This window comes from Saimiri boliviensis, chromosome 4, assembly GCF_048565385.1.
Source record: "Saimiri boliviensis isolate mSaiBol1 chromosome 4, mSaiBol1.pri, whole genome shotgun sequence".
Classification (NCBI taxonomy): Eukaryota; Metazoa; Chordata; class Mammalia; order Primates; family Cebidae; genus Saimiri; species Saimiri boliviensis.
This window is the reverse complement of record NC_133452.1, coordinates 127691653-127717073: the sequence shown is the minus strand read 5'-3', so window position 1 is coordinate 127717073 and position 25421 is coordinate 127691653. Positions and strand designations below refer to the sequence as shown.

General features: G+C 33.5%; 1 protein-coding gene across 2 annotated transcripts in view; it reads right to left on the bottom strand.

Moving 5' to 3' along the window:
- The window catches only part of HMGCLL1 (3-hydroxy-3-methylglutaryl-CoA lyase like 1), a 149684-nt gene that overhangs the window by 67793 nt on the left and 56470 nt on the right, over nucleotides 1–25421 (bottom strand). For both annotated transcript variants that reach the window (XM_003926374.4, XM_074398180.1), the window contains exons 4-6: nucleotides 20961–21056; nucleotides 18807–18955; nucleotides 3761–3824 (exon numbers count right to left, since the gene is read on the bottom strand). In XM_003926374.4, coding sequence (XP_003926423.1) covers nucleotides 3761–3824; nucleotides 18807–18955; nucleotides 20961–21056 — 309 coding nt within the window. The remainder of the gene's footprint in view (nucleotides 1–3760; nucleotides 3825–18806; nucleotides 18956–20960; nucleotides 21057–25421) is intronic.

The window sequence follows — 25421 nt, the reverse complement described above, 5'->3', positions numbered from 1 at the left end:
TTTGCCAACCATTTCAAGATAACAAACAACAAAATAAGTGTTAATTGATGGGTTACAGGCTCTCACTCAACGGTAAGCTATTGGTAGTGAAGTTTTCAGTAGTGAAGCAAAATTACACCTAGATTTTTGACTGTACATGTGGCGTCTGGGGTTCCTAACCAATTTATTCAAGGATCAACTATATTAAGTTCAGCTCTTTCACTAAGTAGCTTGCTACTGGTAAAGTCATTTAATATTTCTGGGCTAATTTTTCTGGCTTATAAGTACATATACTCGTGTAAAGTAAATTGCAAGATCTCTTCAAGCTGAATAATGTTACTTACAAAGAGCAATATAAATTTGCATAAGGGCAGCATGGTATTTTGACAAAGGCATGGGTTCTGGAATCAGAGAGACCTAAATTTAAATCTCAGCTCCCAGTCCTCATACTCGTGTGACACTGGGTGGAAGATTAGCCTATTTAACACTCAATCCCTAATCTGTAGAATACAGATGATAGAAAATCTTCTTTTAGTGTATTTTCTAAGCCTTGGTTACTTTGTTTTAAAAACCACATGATTAAAGCCATTTAATAATAACATATTTGGTTCTGAAAGTGAAATAAGAATGTATAAAAGTGATTTGATACATAATCTGGCACATGATACTGATTCATTCATTCATTTATATGTATTTCATCAATGCCTGCTTTATGCCAGGCACTGTGCTAGGTCCCAGGATAGAATGGGGCAATGGATATTGACATGGCTCATGTTATTACAGATCCTGAAGTCGAGTGAGGATAGATCTTAGTCAACACGGCTGAGGAATAAATCTATACTAGCTAAAATAAGAATTTTCAAACAAAGAAACAGAATTCTAAGAGCATGAGCAAAGGAAATTGATCTATATCTGTCAAGATTAGGACCTATGTGACAACTTGAATTTTTATTTTTTTTGAGCAGGGTTATGTGATGATATTATTAATGAATTAACAGGAGTGTGCCATGAAGGCTTGAAATACTTTAATGTATTTGTAGAGAGAAAATAATAAAGACTATTAGTGCATAGTTCCAAGCACCCTTAAGGAGGGTACTGTTTACTCACATTTATAATGTCTTATGTAAAGCTATTTCAGTAGAAAAAGTATGCGGTAAAGGAGGAAATGTGTTTTTATTATAACTCACCCTAACGATGACCTAGAAAACAATTTGAAGTGACTGAATGTTGAACTTGATTCCTTAGTTCGCAGTAGAAGAATTTCTTTTTTCTTTCTTTCTTTCTTTCTTTTTTTTTTTTTTTTTTTTTTTGCTAAGGGAGTGGATGTAAAGTATTCTTTTTTTAAAAAGAAAGAAAGAGAGAAAAAAAGAATAAAAAAAGAATAAAGGAGAGGAAGAAAGAGGGAGAGAGAATGGGAGTGTTGCTTTATTGCCCAGGCTAGAATGCAGACTAAAAATGGGTATCGAAAACCTCTTTTATGCCAATAAGTGTGCTTAATAATGGAGACAGGAAAAAATGAGGGAAGAAAATAACAAATAAGCAGCCAACCAATATTTCATTTAAACATGGAGGTAGGTGTGATGTGGTACTGATTAGAGTGTATATTTTGTGTATTTAAAGTAGAGAGTTCTATAAATGTTTATTAAGTTTACTTGTTCTGTATCTGAGTTCAAGTCCTGGATATCCTTGTTAATTTTCTGTCTCGTTGATTTGTCTAATATTGATGTTGAAGTCTCCCACTATTATTGTGTGGGAGTCTAAGTCTCTTTATAAGTCTTAGGTATCTGGGTGTTCCTGTATTGGGTGTGTATATATTTAGGATCATGAGCTCTTCTTGTTGCATTGATCCTTTTACCATTATGTAATGTCCTTCTTTGCCTCTTTTGATCTTTGTTGCTTTAAAGTCTATTTTATCAGAGGTGAGAATTGCAACTCCTGCTTTTCATTTATTTATTTGTTTATTTTTGCTCTCCATTTGTTGGGTAAATCTTTCTCCATCCCTTTGTTTCGAGTCTTTGTGTATCCTTACATGTGCAATGGGTCTGGATGCAGCATACTGATGGGTTTTGGCTGTGTCTTTCGATTGGGGGAAAATTTAGGATTAATAATAATATACGTGAGTTTAATACTGCCATTTGATGTTAACTGGCTGTTTTGCCCATTAGTTGATGTAAATTCTTCATTATGTTGATGCTCTTTACTTTTTGGTATATTTTTGGAAAGGCTGATACTATTTGTTCCTTTCTATGTGTATAGACAACTTGAATTTAAGTAAGCTTTATTTTAAAGTGCTTACTGACTTATTGAAGAGGGTGAGAAGGAAGGATCTGAGAAGAATGTTCCAGGAAGAATATTAAATGCAAATGTTAATGGGTTCCAGGCAGCTGACATATAAAATGCAAAGAACATTCCAGGTAGGGAAAAAGCTAAATGCAAAGGGCAGTGTAACGAGGAAGCCAAACTGAGGAGGGAGGCAATGAGAGGAAGGACCAGAGGCTTAGACAGAGTAATCACAGTTTGAAGTAGAAATTTCAGAGAGAACAGAGTTAGTTGAGCACAATATGTATTAGGATGACACAAAAGGCTCCTTTAAGGTTTCTGGTCCTGAATTTTTCCTGTCTGCCTGTTACATGACTGCAGTAACACCTTAGGCATTCGGGTACAGAAACAGAGATCCTCAGCCAAGATGTGTGTGGTTCATTCCTATGTGGTGCACAGTGAAAGGAAGAAAGCGAGTCTGCCACTAAGCAGAGGTGGATCCAGGTTTTGTGGGCCAGCCTGAAGTTATACCCTTTGGAGATACTCTTTAAAAAGAAATACAATTGTGAAGGTAAATTAACGACAGAGCCTTAAAAGGGTCCCATGCAAGTGAAAAACTATAAAAGCCGAATTTTGTTATTTCATAGTATATGCGCCTCTGTGTGCAAGGGTCTTGTGTAAATAATAGATCAAAGGATATCTTTCATTGGAAAAATCTGCAGTAAGTACAAATGAGTATGCAAAAGAGAAATGGCTTTAGCTAAACGGAAAGTTTATATCCTGCCTAAATTTGGATTTTCTTATAAGGCACTCTTCACTGCTTTGGTGATATGATTATTAAATTTGCCATAACTAGCAACTTTAACAACAGGCGTATATGCTTTATATATAGATAAATTTCTGAGGCATTCTAATATAATCTCAAAGATAGTACATGTATTCATTGATATAAATTAATAATAAAGGACAGGAAGAAAAGAAACTTTAATAATCAGGGGCTTAATGACTATAATCTGTTGCTGTAAAATTGTTCCGGAATAGCAGCAACTTAATCACAGCAATAACATCTACAGAATCATAAAGGAACCAAAACACAAAGGTAGCGTATCTACTCCGATACAATGGGCCAACGTATGCAGGAGAAAAGGGGGAATGCTACCTAAGCAACCAAGGCAAGTTTAAGTGTTTCTACACCAACTGCCTGGATGTTCTGATGGAGATGGAAAAACCCACTCACTACCTTACAGCCATAGAAAAACAAAACATATTTTTATTCCTTCCACCTTTGAGCAGCCAAGTAATGAGACTCAACTGTCCCTTAACTTTGAAAAGTTATAGTCAATGTACAGGACTTCAGTGTTAAAATGAAACTGTTAGTTAAGTGATCAAACATGTCTTCAGGGTTCCTATCTTAATCTATGGGTTCATGCTATGCAGATCCAATAAACAGAGCAATAGCCCACTTTTAAAAATAATCTATATCATGTTACCATAAACCAAAGAAGCTGGAGATGTAGCTTACTTCTGTCACTTTTTGTGGTGTAATGCTTCCTTCATATGGACAGCCCAGAGCACAAGACACATACCTAAATTAAAAGTAGAGCCTTATTAATATGCATGTGGTAAATAAGCCATTTCCATTTTATAAAAATTAGGAATTAGCCAAAACTGCATCAAGAAAATTTATTTTACACTATTACTTCATTATTATTTTATCCTTAGACCAAACCAAATAAAGTCTAGGGCATTTTCGACCAACTCACATTTTTATCTTTCTATAATAATTACAATTTGGTACATGTTTTTGATGGCAGATGGAGATAAATTATAAGTGATTATCTGGTGAAGTTACTCATACTATAGCAACATATTAACATTCAAAGCAGAAAATAGCAGTGAAATACACGGTTTTATTTAAACAATTACATTAGAAACATAGAGAGAGATCATGTAGAAGACTAACTGAACTTTTCTCTTTACTCCCATCTGGATATTTTGGCCTTATTTAGATACAGTCATTAATCATCTAAAAGTCTTAAAACTGGGCACAGCCTCAGTCAGTGTCTCTCTCTATCTCCCACCCTCCCCCCCCCCTTTCTCCATCTCTCTCTCTTGGGTTTACTTAAATCATTCCAAATAGAAGAGTGACTAGTGTGTACAGAAGGCTAAGAATAAAGATATTCTCTAAGTTTCTTTGTTAACTCATTCTAATGTAAAAAATCAAATCTTTCCTGCAAAGATAAAGATCCATTTCAATCTTGAACAATTAAGCTTCAGGAAAAGTCATCTTTAGCTGTTTTCAGCTCAACATCAATCCCATTTTATTAAACTTACTTCAGAGATGTTTACAATTCTTATATTGAAATAATGCATAATGAGTCTCATATTTAGGAGTGAATGAAGCAAGCTGCGTAAAAGGAAGAGGGATGGTGGGAAATGAGGCTGGAGATCGAATATGTGGGCCCACAATATGAAAGGCTTTAGAAAGAAAAACCTTTGAATGTCATTCAAAGGAGTCTGGACTTTGAGATCACTTAAAATCACTTTAGACAGCGAAAATTATTAGGTAAGGTAGTGGCAAAATCAGATTTGTTTCTCAGAAATATAACTCTGTGGAGGTGCTGGAAGCAGATGACAGAGAAAAAAATAAAGACAAAAACACAAGACAATATATTTCCTTAACTCTAATATGCTATTGATCGGAAGATGCACTATGAATTTCCTAACAGGCTTTGGAGTAGAAAAATAAAAAAACGTATTCAATGATTCGGTACATAGCCATTGAGTCTAAGATGTAACCAGATTAGGTTACAGAAATTATGGAGGTGTTAAACTGTCAACTGACAATATGTTTTAGTATTAAATAAGTAGTTATATAAGCCACTCAAGCAGTCATGAGGGATAGAAAAGAATAAAGAAGGACAAATTCAAGTAAAATTTGAAAGTGATGCTGGACAGGAAGCTCATCCTTCTGCTATTCCAATAACCATAATCTAAGTTTATGCTTTAGGTAATCTGTACATTTAATCAAGATGTGTGAAAACAAAATGTTCTTATGTGAACATAACACTGGAGAAGGTGGCTAAGGATGGAAAAGGAGGAAAAGTTTTAATACAAATGTAATGATTATAATAACATGCTAAAATATAAATAACACTGATTTTTAAACCCAAAACATCTAAATGTGAATAAATAGAAAATCCAAGCTATTCATTTACATGTTCTCCTTCTAAATGTGAAAAACAAAATAAAGTAAATCCAAAACAAAATAAATGTCTCCTGCATTTTCCAAATATTATTTGTCCACAGCTATCACTTCATTGACAGTACCTTACCCCTCTATGTGAGCAATTTTGTTTCCATTCAAGTGCTCCCTCCAGGACATTTCTGTGCCTGTGTTTCTGAGATCTTTACACTCTGTTGCATTTCATGTTCACGTGATCTTCCCTATCTTGTGAGAGAACATTGCTTTGATATTGTCACACATGAGGCTACTTTCTTCATAGCTGATTTGATGGTTCTCAGCTATGTTCCCTTAACTGTATACTTTAACATTCTAAAGCAGAAATTGGTACACAAGGCCCAGAGGCCAAATCCCGCCTGTCACTCTTTTATAAATAAAATTGTATTAGAATACAGCCATGCCCATCTGTTTGCATACTTATCTATGGCTGCTTTTATACTACAGCAAGAGTTGAGTTGTTGCAACAGAAATCATCTGACCCACAACACCTAAAGTATTATTGTCTGGACCTTTACAGTAAGCTTGCCAACCCTTTCTAAAAAAGTTAAGCCACATTTCCTGAGTGTGAAAAGGCCTACACCATCATGAATATAAACTGAATTATCTTCTTTGACACGTGGCCAAAGCCGACTTCTGGACTTCGGCTCTTCTCTAACAATCTCTTACAGTAGTTCTCAACCTTTGCTGCACAGAATCACCTTTGTGCTTTAAAAAAGACAAACACTGATGCTCAGGATATGTTCCAAAACAATTAAACCAGAAACCTAGGGAATGAAATGCAACCACCAATATATTGTTTTTTATAATTTTTTCAAGTTCTATTATGCTGCCAACATTGAAAAATCACTCAACTATTATCAATACTGCCTCACCTGGATTGTCCTACTGATTCCCTGTGTAAAAAGTTACATTACATTGACCTGACAGTAACCAACTAATCTCAGGAATTTCCTCGCTACTGTCCCATAACATATTTGTTCAACTTTGATTGCCTGGTGGTGAAGTTTTACCCAGACCTGTTCCAAATAATTTCTACTTTTCTGAAGCTGCAAACTCCAGTTGCTCCATTTATTATTATTTTTTTAATCTTATCCCTTAATTCTGATTCAATATGTTTGACTTAACTCAATGGTAGTTCTTTCAGAGAGTCTGAATGGTAGATGTTGTAGACTGTTTTGTCAACAAACAGTTTGATTTCATTTTCATTCTTGAACTATAGTTTGACTAGGTGTAGAATTCTATGTTGACAGTTATCTTGGCCCTTTGTATTATTTCACTGTATCTGGTCTCAGTTTTTGCTGATAAGAATTTTTCTATCAAGCTAACTTTATGGTAATCTATTTTTCTCTACTGTTTTTAGGATTATGTGTTTATATCTTACCTGCATTTTATTATTAGCTATCTCAGGATTTGCTGTACTTATTCAATATTAACATTAATGATTTTCCTAATTTCTAGAAAATTCTCAAGGTACTATCTTTTGAACATACTTCTCATATCTATCTTCTCTGATTTCTCCATATGGAAATTCCTCTAGGCATTTTCTACTAACCTCATGTTTACAATTTCTGGGCTTCATTTATTGTCTGGGCTTCATTCTTACAATTTTCTGAAATCTTAATTGTAAGCTAAACTACATGTAATCTACTGTTCAATTAATTAATTTGCTTTTGTATTTTAATGAATATATTTCCATTTATAGATAATATTTTGTTAAATACTAATTTTGTGTTCTGTAAAGATCTGTTCTTAAAGCTCTTCCTTTGCCTCTATAAACATTTTATGTGGTTAACTTACAATCTCTTTTTCAGATTGTTCTGTTGCCTTCTGTTCTGCTAAAGTTTCTTTCTGCTGTTTCCTGTGTTTATTTCATTTGTCTTATGTTAGTTTGTTTCCTCATGTGCTTTATAGTTGTTATAGTGAATGCCTTTTCATGGTAATTTTAGTTTCTGTAGTAATTCTTTGAGCATCTTGAGATATTTTAATGATCCTATTGAAGGAATCTGATTGCTTTCTGCCCTTACCCCATGGAATTTATCAGTTTTTGAACAAATTTCAACCCTAATTTCTCAATTTGGGTTTCCACAATTCTTATGTGTCATAAATCCACAACCCATAAAAATAGCTGGCATGGGTTCCGTTGACTTTGCATTGGAAAGGTGGTACTGCCAGACTCCAAGAAATAGTTCTAGATTCATACCTTCACAGAACATCTAATTTTTCCCATGTAGACATTAAAATCCCATTACCACACCACTAGGTAGTCTTTCTCAGAGAGATACCCCCATATGCTTCTGTGGTATCAACCTACAGGACTACTATATCTGCATTGATGAAACCTGAGACTCTTTTTTTTTAATGTATTTTCTGAGCTAGGTGATATGTTTTAAAAGTTATAAAATTTGTGTGTCTGTAATGAGAATGGCAAAGGGGGTCTTTGTGTCAGCTAGGTCCTCCATCATCCCCCTCGCTCACCATTATGCCAGTTACCCCAGGATCAACCCCAGAGTTTCTCATGCATATTATAAGCTTGATGCATTCACAAAGCATATTTAGTTAAACATGTCTGAAATGGTCACCATTCCTATTTCTCTTACATAAATCTGTTTTCCCTGCATTTTCCATTTTAAAAAATGATATCATTATTCTGAGGGTCAGTCCTGCTATGTCACTTGATGGTCACCTTTGCAAACTTACTCAATAACCAAAAGTTAGCTGATTCTTCCCCTCCAGCCCCTGTGGCATTCAGCCTCTGCCAGCAGCAGCTGGAATGTACAGACCCATTCCCAAGAGCCCTCTCCTAAGTGCGCTCCTTATTTCTAGTCCCGTGTCTCTCTATTTTACTTCAGTTTCTAGTGTTAAAATTATATTCATGGGCATGGATTAAATTACATATTTTCCACTTCGAAAATCTTTAATGGCTTTCTATTTTCTACTGAATAAACTGGTATTCAAGTTTGGCAATCTGTGAAACTCCAATCTAACTTTCTACCTTTCTTTTACTATACATCCACACAAAAATACTTTATTTCAATAAAAGTAAACTTCTGGCCAGGCGCAGTGGCTCAAGCCTGTAATCCTAGCACTTCGGGAGGCCGAGGTGGGTGGATCACGAGGTCAAGAGATCGAGACCATCCTGGTCAACATGGTGAAACCCGTCTCTACTAAAAATACAAAAAATCAGCTGGGCATGGTGGTGCGTGCCTGTAATCCCAGCTACTCAGGAGGCTGAGGCAGGAGAATTGCCTGAACCCAGGAGGCGGAGGTTGTGGTGAGCCAAGATCGTGCCATTGCACTCCAGCCTGGGTAACAAGAGCGAAACTCCGTCTCAAAAAAAAAAAAAAAAAAAAAAGGAAACTTCTTTCTATTACCCAAACATTTCCTGAGATTTCGCTTCACTCTGTCTTTGCTCTTTGTAGATTCCATGCCCTGCCTGAAAAAAAATTATTATTTTTATTATGTTTTCATACACTCATATATTTTTAATGACTTCATTGTACTGATACCTTCTTTATGAAGTTTCTCTAAATCACTCCAGAGATTAGAGTTAACCTTAAACTTTAATAGTATATATCGTTCTCTCTCTTAATGTATTTGCTGGTTTGGGCAGTACAATCATTATTTTTGTACGTAATTTATTTTCTTAGTCTGCTAAAAACTTTTTGAAGTCATGCTGAATTCTCATTTTCATAGCCCACATAGTATCACAAGACAGTACATTGTTTAAAACAAATACAGTCATCCCTCGGTGTTTGGGGGTGATTCTTCCTATAGACTTTAAATCGTCTCTGAATTACTTGTAATACCTAATGCATTGTAGATACTATGTAAATAGTTGCTATACTATATTTTTATTTGTATTTTAAATGTTTTAAAAATATTTTTGATTCATAGTTGGTTGAATCCCTAGGTGCAGAACCCATGGATATTGAGGGTCTACTGTACTTAATTGCTATTTCTTGTATGAATAAATACACAAATATGTTAGTTAAAATATAATTTTTACCTTCTGAATTACTTGTCTAAGACATTCCTAATTTTCATGGTAAACAAATAGGTAAGGGATATTTATGTTCTAAATCCTGTTGCCAGAAATAATAGCACATATTTGAGAGATCAGAACTTGGAGCTCATTTTTTAAACATTATTCAGATGACATAATAATCATCAGCCATATTGACTCCAATCTTACTAAAATTAACAAAAACACAGCATTACAATAAATTCTGTGGAAGTGAATATGTACTGTTTTACTTGTATTTGCGCTTGTGGAGGTCATTTTTAATGGTGCATAAAAATATGATAAACAAGACTTGAGACGTTTTAGTCTTTGATAATCTTACCTAGAAGAACTAAATCATGAAAAAGAATTTACAGTTAAGCCTTATCCAGGCCCCCCTTCTCACTATTATCCCATGTTCCTCCAATCATCCTGGCAAAAATGGAAACAAAAAGTATAAGTAAAAGCCATGCATAAATGTCACAAACATTTGGAGTGGAGTCAGTTATTGCCTATCCTCAGAAGAGGACAATGCTAGGAGTGATGAAATTACATGTCATCTCAAATAAGGGGAATTCAGGCATATAAACATAGAAGCTACTTCACTACAGTCATGCAGAATACACCATCCCATAAGCAACACAAAATAACATGCCATTATTATTAAGTGAATGAACAATACATTTTGAGAGTCTGTAATACATTTATCACTGTGGATAACATACAAATTAAAGACTATTTCTTAGCATCAAGGGGGAATTATGCTAAGATTCAATTTTTGCTCCAGAATACTTGACCGATTTTATTTCTCCTAAGCCTACTATTAAAATACCATGTATTTAAAATGTCTTCTATATAAACTGTTATCTCTCTATAAATATGTGTAAAGTTTAGAAAAAATTTTCATGTACTTTATACATACTTACGTTCCTAAAGCTATATATGGCTGGGATGTTAATATTAATTAATCTACTTAGTTCCTGATGAAATTAAAAAGTAAATTTGTATTCAAGTTAGAATATTTTAGAGTTTTCTTTGAAAGAAAATGGCATAACCTCCTTCAGCAGTTGATCCTTGGAAAAGTTGCTCCATAAAATATTTAAACATATGTGGAGCTAGACATTTGCTTAAAATTTTGTAATCTGCACAATAAACCCATTTTACCAACGGCAAAACTGAGCCCCTGGTAAATTAAATAGTTTGCAGAATACAAATAGAGTAAACTACTGGACTTGGCTTTAAAATCAAACTGTCGGTCCAAATTGAAGGCTGGGTCTTTCTACTACATCAAATTAGCTGTTTACAATGAGAAAGCCTCTTCATGTCAAGCTCAGATTCCCACAATAAATACAAGCTCAGACTCTGGGAAGCCAGACACAGAGACTGGTTCAGACTGAGTTTTACATTATCTTTACCTTGATCTTATTTTCTGTCATACCTTTTGAAACTTTCTATACCTTTTTGCTCTATTTGTGTTTTTACTTTAATTGATAAACTACCTCATTTTATTCTGTGTGGTTTTGCCTCTTAAAATGATGGATCCTTAGAGTAATTTTTGATTAAATGGCCACAGCCCCACCCATAGCCATGTGGAAAGGTGTTGGAGTCCCATACTGTTACAGTAGCCTTCCTTTATCTGAGGTTTCACTTTCTGCAGTCTCAGTTATGTGCAGTCAACCATGGTCTGAAAATAGGAAATGGAAAATTCCAGAATAAACCATTTATAAATTTAAAACTGTGGGCCACTCTGAATAGCATGATGAAATCTCATATCGTACCATTTGAGATGTGAATCTTCCCTTTGACCAGCATATAGATGCACCCAGCCCATTAGTCACTTAATGGTTCTCTCAATTATGAGATCGACTGTATCTCAGTACCTGTGTTTAAGAAACACCGATTTTACTTAATAATGGGCCCAAAGCCCAAAAGTAGTGATATTGGCAATTTGGATATGCCAAAAAGAAGCTGAAAAAAATTCTTACTTTAAGTAAAATGGGGAAAGTTATCAACTTAAAGAAAAAAAATGTATCGTACTAGAGGTTGCTAACATCTATAGTAAGATTATAAAACTCCTATCTATAGAATTCTGAAGAAGGAAAAAATAAATTCATGGTGGTTTTGCTGTTGTACCTCTAAGTGCAAAAATTACAGAGACAGTATGTGATAAGTTCTTAGTTGAGATGGGAAAGCCATTAAATTTTTGTGTGGAAGAAATTAACAGAAAAGAAGTTCTGACTGAGGATCATGTGTTGTACCAGAAAGCACTGAGCGTGTAAGACTTCAGCAAGGCATCTCCTAAAACTGGTGACTCTAAGCCATTACTGCAGGTAGACGATATTTACACAGATTCAGAAATAGGTTTGGACTCAAACAAAAAAATTACTGGAGAGGCTACATCTGCAGATTAAACTTTATTATACATACGTATGTAAAGGAAAAAAAACTATATATAGGGTTTGGTATAATACTATCCAAAGTTTCAGGCATCTACTGGGGTCTTAGAATATATCTCCTGTGGACAGGGGGACTACTCTAAATATCCTTTGGGACAATTCTAACTGGGACCTGCATGGCAGACTCCCTGCTCCCCGAGCCCTCAAACTAAACACAATTCAATGTCTGAGTATATTCCCAATGATCTGGGCCAGACACTTCAGGTAATGTTTCAGGTTCCATTTTATGATGATGTATATTGTTTGGTCTTCAGAAGAAGTTTGTAAAACAGTCTCTCTTTATAAATAGCATGATTGTGTATAAAATAATATTTTATTCACCAAATTAAACCAATCTGTAGTTCAAGAGACTTTTCTTAGAGTTGTGTATTTCCTGGCTTTTGACTCTGTCTCTAACTAGCCAAGCTCTCAAATTTTTAATGATCCACTTAAATCTAAGAGGCCTGAAACTTACATGACTGGGTAGTTTGTTCTCTTATGTTCAAGAAGAAAGACATTTTATTTCATAGCTCCCATATTATATTTTATATACTTCAATGGCATGTCTGCTTTTGAAAACAATAATTTAAAAAAACAAAGCATCAATGTTAAATTCAGCTGCTGGAAACCGAACTAATCTTGCCTTTTTGATCTGGTGCTAACACTTCAATTGCCACTTTTTTTCTGGCCTATCCACTCAACATGTGTAGCTTAGGTTGTCTGTACAGTTGATTGATGAGTCTAGAAGTGAGAACTTCGGAGGACTGGCCACATGAAATGACTGGTGAAAAGTGGATTCTAAACATCAGCAAATTTGAGAAACTCAGTCTAACACAGTCATCTTCAAGCCTGAGTTTAAAGAAGTCCTGTATTTGGAGGGCCTGGTTAACAAGGATAACTTTGCTTAATTCAGATGTCCACACATTTCTGAACCATGAATTCTCGCCTTACCTCTACCTCCACCACTGTCTTAATTTTAATGTAATCCTACTCAACATACTGAGTAATCCTTTAGGAAAATCTTATTAGATATTTTCAAAGTAAAGCTCTGCGCTTGGCTCATTTCAATCCCTAACTACATTTTTTAAAAATAAATTTTTGATTCAGTTTTGAATTAATTGAAGAATGCCTAAGATTAAATCTCTTTTTTATTGAATTACATCAAAAAAGTTGAATAAAATTAAATATAAATTTATCTAATGCTTAGTATTTCTGAACTTTATTCACAGTGCTTCTTCCAGATATTATTTGTGTTCTAATTTCATATGAATGATGTTTATTTTTTTATTTTTTAAATTTTATTGTACTTTAAATTCTGGGGTATATGCAGGTTTGTTAAATAGTTATACACTTGCCATGGTGGTTTGCTGCACCCATCACCCCATCATCTACATTAGGTATTTCTCCTAATGCTATCCCACCCCTAGCTCCCCTCTTCCTGACAGGCCCTGGTGTGTGCTGTTCCCCTCCCTGTATCCATGTGTTCTCATTTTTCAACTCCCACTTATAAGTGAAAATATGCAGTGTTTGGTTTTCTGTTCTTGTGTCAGTTTGCTGAGAATGATGGCTTCCAGCTTTATCCATGTCCCTGCAAAGGACATGAACTCATTATTTTTTTATGGCTGCATAGTATTCCATGGTGTATATGTGCCACATTTTCTTCATTCAGTCTATCTTTGATGGGCATTTGGGTTAGTTCTAAGTCTTTGCTATTGTGAACAGTGCCACAATAAACACAGGTGTGCGTGTGTCTTTATGACAGAATGATTTATAATCCTTTATGTATATATCCAGTAATGGGATTGCTGGGTCAAATGGTATTTCTGGTTCTAGATCCTTGAGGAATTGCAATACTGTCTTCCACAACGGTTGAACTAATTTACACTCCCAGCAACAACGTAAAAGCATTCCTATTCCTCCACATTTTCTCCAGCATCTATTGTCTCCCAACTTTTTAATGATGACAATTCTTATCGGTGTGAGATGGCATCTTATCATGGTTTTGATTTGCATTTCTCTAATGACCAGTGATGATGAGCTTTTTTTCATTTGTTTGTTGGCTGCATGAATGTCTCCTTTTGAGAAGTGAGAGGTAGATCTTTTGCCCACTTTTTGTTGGAGTTTTTTTTTTTTTCTTGTAAATTTGTTTAATTTTTTTGTAGATTCTGGATATTAGTCCTTTGTCAGATGGGTAGATTACAAACATTTTGTCCCATTCTGTAGGTTGCCTGTTCACTCTAACGATAGTTTCTTTTGCTGTGCAGAAGCTCTCTAGTTTAATTTGATCCTATTTGTCTATTTTCGCTTTTGTGGCCATTGCTTTTGGTGGTTTAGTCATGAAGTCCTTGCCCATGCCTTTGTCCTAAATGGTATTGCCTAGGTTTTATTCTATTGTTTCTAAATAAAGGTAAATTTGTAAATGCTTTTGAAGAATTTGTAGTAAAGTTAATCTTGTGATAAAAGCTTGTAAATGTTCAGTTTTCTATTTCATATTATATACAATTCTCTTTTCATACTTATTAAATTCACTTTGTTCTATACTTATTTCACACTGACATCATATAAAATAAAAGAAAAAAGTATGTTAAAAATAATTTTTAATTATTGTGACTGTATGGACTATGAACATTTACCGTTCAACCACAATCTGTGCTGAATTAATTTCACACCTAGGGACACCATTAACTTTCTTGAAATTACTTGTGTAAATTACAAATCTACTTCTTGCCCAGGTATGGCAAGGCATAATCTAGCAAATGAATATTTAATAACAAAAAGATATTAATGCTAATTTCATGAGAAATTATGAAACACATTCTTACCTTAAAATGTCTACATGGAGGCTGTTTAGACACAATTGCACAAACCCAGCTTACAAATATTAACTGCTGCTTGGTATGTGTTATTCTTGCACACAGCAGTGCCAGAATAATATATAAAGCTAAAAATGTATAAACCCTTAAACAAACCATATGTATGAAAGAAAATAGCTTTAACAGATGTCTTATTTTACAGTTTTATGTACCAATTTTGGTGGCACATAATGATGATGGAATCGTTCTTCCAGACCTAGGCCTCAGTTTAACAGTAGAATTTGGAAAGGAATTTCTGTGGGCAGCTTCTTGCTGCCCATTTACAAGAATATGATGCTATAAAAGCAAGTGTTCCATAGAGGTAGATCATCCAATGGAAGGGATTTGATACATTTGTCGTAAGAAACGCTGCCTACTAGTCACAGTGTTCCTAAAAATGGAGCCCTAAATCAGGAGACTCATTATCTCATTTAATAAGATTGGTATTATCTTCAGGATCAGGATTTGAATCCATGCTGAGATTCTACATTAGGCGAGGAGAACGTGAAACACAAACTCAATGCATTGTGACCTAGATGGTCTGGCTAACTCAGCAAGCAGGTTGCAAATTTTTGAATAAATGTGTTTAGTTATAAATTATCTCTCAAAGAAAAAAAAAAACTGTTTTAAAGGAGAATATTGTACCCTGACTTAATTACACTTAGGAAGATTGACATTTTAAAGGATGAGAATTATACAGAGCTGAACTAGTTTAAAAAAAAAAAAAAACTAAACACAGATTCATTACAGTTCTAGGAAAATCTGACTCCTTACCTCCTCCTAAATATTAAGCACATTTTATTTTTAAAAATGACGAAAGTATGACATTATCACATCTGACAATTGTCTTTGTTTTTCTGTATCTAAAAGTAATCTATGCTTGTCTATATTAGTTGAATTACTAATTTACCTTCAACCATTATCATTATTTCACATCTTTATCTGGAAATTAAAAAAAATTAACAGGTATAATACACAGATATGTATTTTAAAATTTTATATTTTTTAAAACAATGAATAATTTTGTGTGGCTCATAGGAGTAATGTTAAATATGCTCTTCTTTGAACTTTCAGTATAAACTTTCAGAAGGTTAGTTATGAATCAAATCATTCTAGGCCATTTTATAAGAGAAATATAAGATGTAACTGTGTAAAAAACTTTCATATTTTATGCTTTAATATACAAACCTGCTGACCTTGTAATTCTATAATTTCTATTTATAAGCATTTTAACCATGAAATTAATAATGGCAACTTACTGAGAATTTAATTTTTAAATTAATACTCTCACAAAGAGTGAGCATATGATTGATATCACTTCAATAAAGAGAAGTTGGTAATCATTTTGACCAAAAGTAATACATTCTGAACATCTTATATATTAAAGCACTACTTCATATCTTGAAGTATTTCCATTTAAAACGATCCTGGCAAGCCAGTAAATACCATTGATAAAGGGAAAATAATCACTTTTATCCCAGGCTTTTATTTTTCTTTGCCTTCTTAACTTTCTAAAGTTTAGACAGTTAATAGAAAAATTACCTAGATGTTTAAAAATATGTCACATGTACTGCCCACTAAAAATAAAATCCAAAGTGCATACATTTTATTTTTCATTCGCATATAATGCAATGCACCAGTAGTTAGCTGACTCTGCATTTTATGTCACTGATCTGGCATGGTATCTTTTTACAATGTGTCCCAGATGTTATGTAAAGTTCTGACCATGTGTTAGAAATGTATACACATGCATGTGTTGTATGTGTGTTTCAGTGGGTGCGTGGGGGAATTTAACAATAGCCTTCACAACTCTAATAAAAGCTACTATTTAGACCCTATGAAAGTTTACTATTTTATAAAATTTAAATAGTTTTAGTGAGCTTTTATAAAACGTGTACTACTTTATTGCCTTTAAAGCGGACAACGGACGACATAAATTTTCTGGAGGATTGTCAAGTATGTGTTGATGCAGCTGTTGCCATGCAAGACATGCTGAAGCATCTACTGCAGTTTCAACCAGTTGAGCATGGCTCCCTTCATGAAATAGGTACTCATGGCTTATGACTTACAGTGATGAATATCTAAAATATAGATTGCCAGTAAAAATAAAATCTTATTTAAACTCTGTAAAAATTGTGGGGAGGAAGAAGATATTTTCAACTATACAAATAGGTACTGAACTCAAGTACTGAAAGGCACATTTCTGAAAATGAAAAGCGTTTCAGAAAATTCAGGAGTTTTTCTCCAAAGGTATAAAATCCACACTGGAAAACATACATTTGTCTATAGCATAATTCTACAGCGAGTCACCAATGTACTCTACTATTTGGTTTTACTGTGGGTCACTTCTTGTTTGTCAAAGCCTGAAAAACTTTTTAAGCCACAGCACAATTGGAAGTTTTCATTTTTCTGCTGAGGCAAGATTATTAGTCAAACAATGAGTATTAAGAGGGTTTAAGATTTTTATTAGCTCAATTACATTATTCCATTTTACAAGAGAAAGCTACGATGATAAAAACTTACTTCCTGTAACTTATATTTGCATCCATCTTTCAGCACTAAAAAAAAAACCCTATTTGAAGAGCAAGCCACATGAGCACTTTCCTTCTTACAGTCACATGCTTTTTAATTTTCCAGTGAGAAAAGCTTATACTCCACTCTATACTTGAAACACATATTGAAATAGAATACGGTCTTCATCTTTATTTTAAAGAAAATAGAGTTAACATTTATATTTGAATTAAATCCATCCCCAGTTTCAACCTTCTATTACCAGTTGCTATGCACTTTATCTTGTTAAGATACGTGTTCATCATATCTCCATATTTATAAAATTAATACAAAAAAGCTAATGTCTTTGAAACAAATTCTTCGTTAAGTAACACACACACACACACACACACAAAAATGCATTACAGGTTTCACAGCAGATAGGCCTGGTTATAATATTTGAGGCAGCTAGTGGTCCTGGGAGCAGGCAACCACCAAGGCAGATTTTTCCCTGTCTCTCTTCCCTCCCTCTATATCTCTCATCACTGCTAGGACCCTCCGGTTTCCATTTCTGCTTTCTGTCACTCTGTCTCGTCACTGATTTGCATGTGGCTCCATCCTAGGAACCCCAAAATAGTCAACTCAGTGACAAAATCACATCATATTTCAGTACAAGAAACCATGTTTGATATTCCATTTCTAAATTCCTGAGACAGAATGTTAGATTTGTGGATCTTTAATCAGTTTTTCTTTCCCATGTCCTGTAACTGACATCTCTTAGAATGAACAGCTGATAAGTTTCTACAAGAAAAAGGCAAGGTGAGGAGAAAATGATTGATGTATCTGATACCCCTGAATTTACAGAAAACATATATAATAGAGTAGTAGAGAACTAAAAATTTATATTGATCTTCCATAAGCCATTTATCAAGTATTTTTAAATAGTGTTCTGCAAGATAATCTGTAGGTGCTTTAGAATCACCCAGAGGAAGTAAGAAGTCAGCCATTGAAGGGCAGAAAGAATGGGTAAAATGATGGGCCCAATTTCCCAGAGCAGCCCAGAGGCTTAATTTTATGTCTGCTGTATTCTATTGAAGATCTACATAAAATACTCTTTGAAGAAAAAGTCGTGTTTTAAAAAAATATTTGGAAACCACATTAGATGATTCTTTTCCAAAAGCTGTTGTGAGTTTATACCAACTTATGAGCACATGTAGGCTGATATAAAAGGGCTTCATTTGGGTGATAGCATATTAATAAAATAGTTAATACTACCAGACTTGCATGCTAGTTCCTCTAATTTCAATTGCATTACACATTGCATAAGCTAGATACTCACTAATAATCATCAATGATGTTAATGAGATCTAACTATATAGTTGCCCTGATTAAATAAAGTGGAAATATGATATTCTATGTATATTTATATATATATATTTATATATTTATATATTTTATATTCTATGATATAAGAAAGTCTAGAGAATTTATGAGTAAGCTTTAACAATAAACATTAACAAAATAAAATTGTGAGATTTCATACATACCCTCGTGCTGGAATATTCATGTGCCTTGCAGACTTAACAACCTCTTCAAACTTTCCCATGCTTTCTTCAATGGAACAGTTGATGTTCTTCTTGCTAAAGGATTCAGATGCAGCTCCAAAAACTGATATCTCAGTGGCTCCAGCAGCAACCTGAAAAATACGTAATTTACAGCCAAAGCTAATGATTTCAAAAATGTAAATGATGGTGGTAGAAGGAAGATGAACTACTCTATGAAGGCATACATGTATTCTTGAACATTTGCCTTAGAATTTAAAATTGGATTCCTCTTATCTTGCCACATATACTCTTTTAAAGTGTAAAAATATTTTATAATAACAGAATAATCCGCAAACTGCAATATTCATAAGTCTGTGAGGCACAAAAATCACAATGAGGTTGTCCTATGTAATTTTGTCTTTTATAAATGATGTTTTAACTTCAGAAATACTGTGATTCTAATTATGGAAAATACTAGAACCTCAATAAAGCCTTTCTCCTCCATGAAAAATTATTTTCAAACCAATTATTAAAATGGAGGATACTAAACACTTTCTGTTTTCCTTCTCTTCCTACAATTCAACAGAAAAATATTTTTCCAATTCATCATTTAGATTTTGCCCCCAGTTTTTCTTTGATCTCCTAACCTACCTTTTACTGTTTTGTATCCTGACTTTTACAAACATACTTTTGTGTACCTAATGCTTTGATCCTTTTGCCAGTCTTTAAATCCAAAATATTAATCTAATCGATTTCCTTTTCGCACCTTTTGTCAACCTTATTCCTTCCTCCAGGCTTCTCCAATGACTTGTTTTCAAAGGTCAAGTCTCTTAGTCTTTCAGCTGGACTTTTAAGACCTTCTGTTAATGTATTTCTAGCATTTGGCCTTTGCTCTCCCCTGTTGCTAATCCCCCATTAATATATGAAGGGAGGAAAAACCTAAAAACTACCTTTTCATCTTTCCTTAAACATTTAAAAAATATTGGCTTCCATGACTCTGTCCAAAATATATTTTCAATTTCTAAACTAAAAACTCTTTTAGTGAACATCTACTATTTGTCTGTACTGTTTTTAGTACTATGGATGTGCTTTTTGTAATCTACAAACAACTATATAAACTAAGCATTGTGATGCCCATGGTACAGATGAAAGAGCTGTAGCACAAAAATTGTAACTACTTAGCATAATATTGCACGGGGAGTAGAAGTTCTGGAGTCATGTTTTGAGCACAAAATTGCTTAACTCCCAAGTCAAGATTAGTTCTGCTCCACTGTTGGCCCCTCTAAGTTGACATGAGGGTGTCCTTTCAGTATCTTCTTCAGTGTAAGTTACGTTCTTTATTTTGTTACAACTACTATGACACCAAAGTTACAATATTTTAAATGATTTTTTAAACAATGCAATAAAAATCTCATCAAATCAAACCCAAGGGAAAAATAAATGGTTCTAACAAAATACACTAACAGGTAATATACTGATTAATTAATATTGCACAACCTCAGCTTTACATAATACAGTTTCACATACAGAAGTGAAAAATAGTTATTAATACCAGAAATAGCTGCCACCCAATATTTGCAATAAGCCCACATAAATGTAATGCCTTAAAATTGAAGAGACTCTTCTCATATGTAAAATTATTAAAGACTTATTTAAATTATATCAGTTTATAAGTAACAGAGAATCAAAAGTAACAAACCAGGAGATAAATAGGGAAAGTAACTAGAGCCAGATACAATGACAATTAGCCTCACCTAGAGGTAGAAAATAACAGATACAAAAAGCTGACCAACAAAGGTTGACAAAAATAATTTAAAAATTCAACAATAATTATAACTATAAAAATTGCATTGAGAAATGCTTAAATAGTATTCTATATTATTTAACAAGAAGCACAAAATACACTTCTAAAAAATCTCATGAAAATGCAGAATTTTACTTTTGTGTTTTAATTTTTGAACAGTTAAACTAGAAGAGCCAGGTATACAGATCACTTGATCCCCAATGGTATGAGGACATGGAGCTCTATGTCTTCATGTTAGTATATTAGCATATATTTATATTACAGGAAAGTTATATATGACACAATTTTAACTTTGTAAATATCTTTAAAATAATGAGACATATAAATTTTAGAAATATTAGTAGCACACTTACAGCACGCTGAAAACCCTGAAGATTAGGAGTAAGGACAGGATAGCGAACTCCTGGATATTGATGAATGCCTTTCATTACTTCAGTGTGATCGGCCATCTTAAATACATAATAGTTATATGTAAATATGTAACTTTTAATATGTAACTGAGAATCATTTTAGTTTCAGGTAGGTTATAGTTACGTAGGTAGTTAGACTTTTTAAATTAATATCTGAAATTAAAAATTATGCCAGTGAATATAAAGAAAAATAGTTCTCAGTGTCAAACATGTATAATAAGTAGAGATGAATTTAACCACTTTACAGAATGTGATCTGGTAAAATGAGTTATTGCAGATAAGAATTTGGAACTTTACTATTTTCACTTGACCAATCTTTATTCTCTTGTTTTCATTTCATGGTCCAAGGTTGAAATACTCCTGAGATTGGGGAGAGTTTGAAAAGCAATATGCTCTTCATTTACCACCAACATGAAAATTTTATGTCCAAATAATTTTCAGTGTATGAATTTTACAATGTTTAGTAAAATTTAAATTACACGTGTTCTTTAGTATAATTTAACAAGGCTGAGATCCCAGAATGTTATTTGGTGAGCATTGGTGTTTTAGTTAGTAATAGTTATAAAGTTTTACGTAGTACTTTCATAGTATTACCACATGTTCTCATATGTGAACAAATTAGTATAGTAGATACTCACCTGAAAAATGTAACCTCCCGTTAACGTTTTGTTTTCTATATCTCTAAAAAACTCAACTTTCAATTAAAATATCAAATTTACCCATTTGCCGCAAAGTCTATGAAATAGCTTCTTAAAACAATAACTATTAATCAGATCCCATAATCATCACACAGAGAAATTACCATTGACATAACCATGAGCCTTGCATATTTAAAAATAATAAATTATGGCATGAATAATAAATATGAGGAATAATATGTAAGCAGTGTAAAGTATACAAAATGAGCATGGAAAAAGCTGTGAAAACACACCAAACCACAATTAGAATCCTCAATATAGAAATGGCAGAAATAGGACTATTGGGTTTTCTTTATATATCTTGGCTTGTCATTAGAATGCATTATTTTCAAATTAAAAAAATTAAAAATCCAAATAAAAATGCTTTTTCAAATATAGCGAAACACATTTGAAAAATATTACAATATTAAATATAACAATACATGTTAAAATATTTACTCCTATTGAGCCTCTTGTCAACTCTCAAATGCCAGCAGAGTTAAATTTAGTGCTTTCAATTAGTATAATTTGAATTATTTAAATGAGTTTTTAAATACATACGAATTTGAAATTAAATAGCTAAAATGCAAAAATGTACCTTCCTTTGACTGCTATCATGCCTTATTGACATTTAAGCTTTCCTGTTTCATTCATAAACACATTTATTTGTGTTTACCAGGTGATCCTGTCTCACTTATTTCTATGCCATTGTAACCACTATGCCTTTCATCACCCATTCACATCTTTTCCAAACACTATCTACCATATTCATTTACAATGTATAAAATTGATATCTCTCATTTCATTCTAAATCTATCTGACTTTAGTCTAGATGTTTATTGAGCTCCTACTATGTCCAAAGCTCTATGTTACGTACTGTGGAAACTAAAAATATAGACCTTACTTTCCTGTGGGAAAATGAGGTTATTGTGCTAAAGTAATTATTAGTATGGTTGGGGAGACAAAACAGATAGACGTGGAATGTTAACAATTCAAAGAAATATACTGGTTGTAAATGAGATCACAGATTGTAAGAGTTCAGAATGAAGAAAGGTTGGTATGGCCTATAATAGACTGGGAGAATTTAAAAGAGCACATGGGACACAAACTACAGTCCTTGACTGTGGCATTGTTCCAAAAAAAAAAAAGAGCCACACCAATATTTCTGGTCCTATACGTTCTTCCAGGATCTTACCACTTTTTACCAAGAGGTAGACTTTATTTACTGTTTTCCTTGAAGCTGGGTAGGCTGTGATTGCTCCAGCTATTAGAGTGTAGTGGAAATCATACTATATGACTTCTGAAGCCAGATTATAAAAAAAGATACAGCTTCCATATGGCTTTCTCTTTTGCAGAAAGCCACTGTAGGGAAATCAGCCAACATCCTGTAAGAAAGTCCAAACTAGCCTACGCAAAGAGGCCACATAAGAAGACCCTCACGGAGAACCCATGTGAAGAGGAACTGAGGCCCCCAGCCAATAGTCAGTGTCACCCCCTAAATTTCTCATTGAAGTAGGCTCCAGATGACTTTTGCCTCTGGCATTTGAGTCATCCAGCTGAGGCCCTAGACACTGAAGACCAGAGACAACCTGTCCCTGATGTCCTGTTCAAATCCTGGCCCACAGAATTAGTGAGACTAATAAATGTTTACTTATACCACTGAGTTCTCAGGTAATAAATGCTGAAACACTGAAAAATCAATAGGGTTGGAAAAGAAAGAGGGACAGTTGCATAAGTGGTAACATATTATTTGGCTCAAGGACATTATTAGTGAACAATAGGGGATAAACTTACAAATGAAGAGGAAACCACACACTGTAATGTGTCTTTGAGTTAGGTTCATGTTAGTATAAAGATACTGATTTATCCTGAAGGCAAGTAAGCAGTAGAAAACCATGGAGAATGGGTGTTGAGAAAGATCACTGGACTAAATGCAGTATTATAGAACAATTAATTTGGGGGAGGTGCAAAGGATAGTCTAGATAGAAGAGAAGCAACTCTCAGGTAATTGTGAGAATCCAGCTTGAGACAAGTTCTGTGGTAGAGAATTGGTACTGGGAATAGAACTAAAGAAAAATGAAGAGGACACAGTGATTAATAACACAGAGGAGCACTTTACTCAAAATTGTAATTCTCACCATTTTATAGCCTCCCTTTGTCAATAGTTTGTACATATTTAAACAGTTATTGATTGCATATCCATGTATTTAACTTTTGTGCTTGATGCTCTTTACAGTGTGAGCTCTGTCTCTGTTTTTCTAACATGCACACACAAATTATAAAAAGAAAATTAAAGAACTCATTCCCGACAAGTAGAAAGAAAAACAAAGCTTTAGGATATTGTAATAAAATTTAAAGCAACACTAGAGAATACTGTTGATCAATATTACTCATGCTTAAGCCTAAATAATCATAGTAGGTATAAATATTTATTAGAGACATAATGTATTTTCATCACAAAAGTTAAAGAGCATGTTCCTAACAAAATACAGATTTGGATAAAGATTGGCAGTATGTCATAAATCAGAGTAATGAGCAAAGAAACAAATTTTAATCTACAATAAATATAGGTAATGTTGGTCTATTTTAATTCATTCTGCACATAATTTAACAAAAATGTTGAGACAGTATGAAGAAGTTTATATAATGAAGCAAACAATAATTTAGGAGATATTTTAATCAATAGATCAAGAAAATGAACAGAGATAATAATCAAGTTCCCAGGTCATGAAAGCTAAATGTTGATAATCACTGAAGATATCGTAATAAGATTATAATTTATTATAATAAATGCAGAAAGTAGAATTTAAAAAAATCACTACTTTTACATTTTAAAAAATGCTCACACTATAATAAGGCCATTCAAGAAAATAATAGTATTCTGTTTTAGTCAATAAAGTAAAGTAAGTAAAGAGCTTTAGGAAATCCTGATAGAATATAATTTTATTACAGTGAATAAAAAAGAGCAGGTTCCAATCAAAAGGTATAAAGTCCTTGCTTTAATTTTTTTCTTTTCCTCCTGGGGAGTTTATGTTATACTTCAATCTTGATGTTATTTTAATGTCTAAAGTTTAACTATATTTCAACAATGAAACTATTCATTTGCATTACTGTTTTGAGATTTTAAGAATCCTTCCTACATCTGGTTTTTTTCAGTATATTTTTTCAGATTTTGGGGTGATTTTAAAAATTTTAAATGATAAAAATTCTCATGATTTGGTGAGTAACAAATTTTGCCATCATCTACACACAGTCTGGAAACGGCAATATCTGTATATCGCTGGCCAAAAAAATAGGTCTACCATGGTTAATCATTGTTTTAAACATGCACATTTTGATGTGAATCCAAATCATCATGATACTTGGGTAACACTTTGCAAGAGTTTTCAAGATGCAAAGCATCACGAGGATTACAGCATAACAAACTTAGAGATTTTATTTGCTACTAACTCCATCATGATGTTTTTTAAACTTGGATTGTTCATACTATACACATTTAGACATCCTACCACGTGTAATTACCTGAATACCGTAATGTGTTTTAAATATTTAGGCTTTCGATACGTTCTCCAGACAAAGGCAATGGCTAAAATACAGCTTAAGTGTTGCTAGCGTCCTCAGCTCACCCAAATTCCCTGAGATTAGTGGAATTTCAAGATAACGCACATGATTATGCAACAATAAACAATGAAAGAGTTTCTCAAAGACTTCTAAAAGAGAATCATAT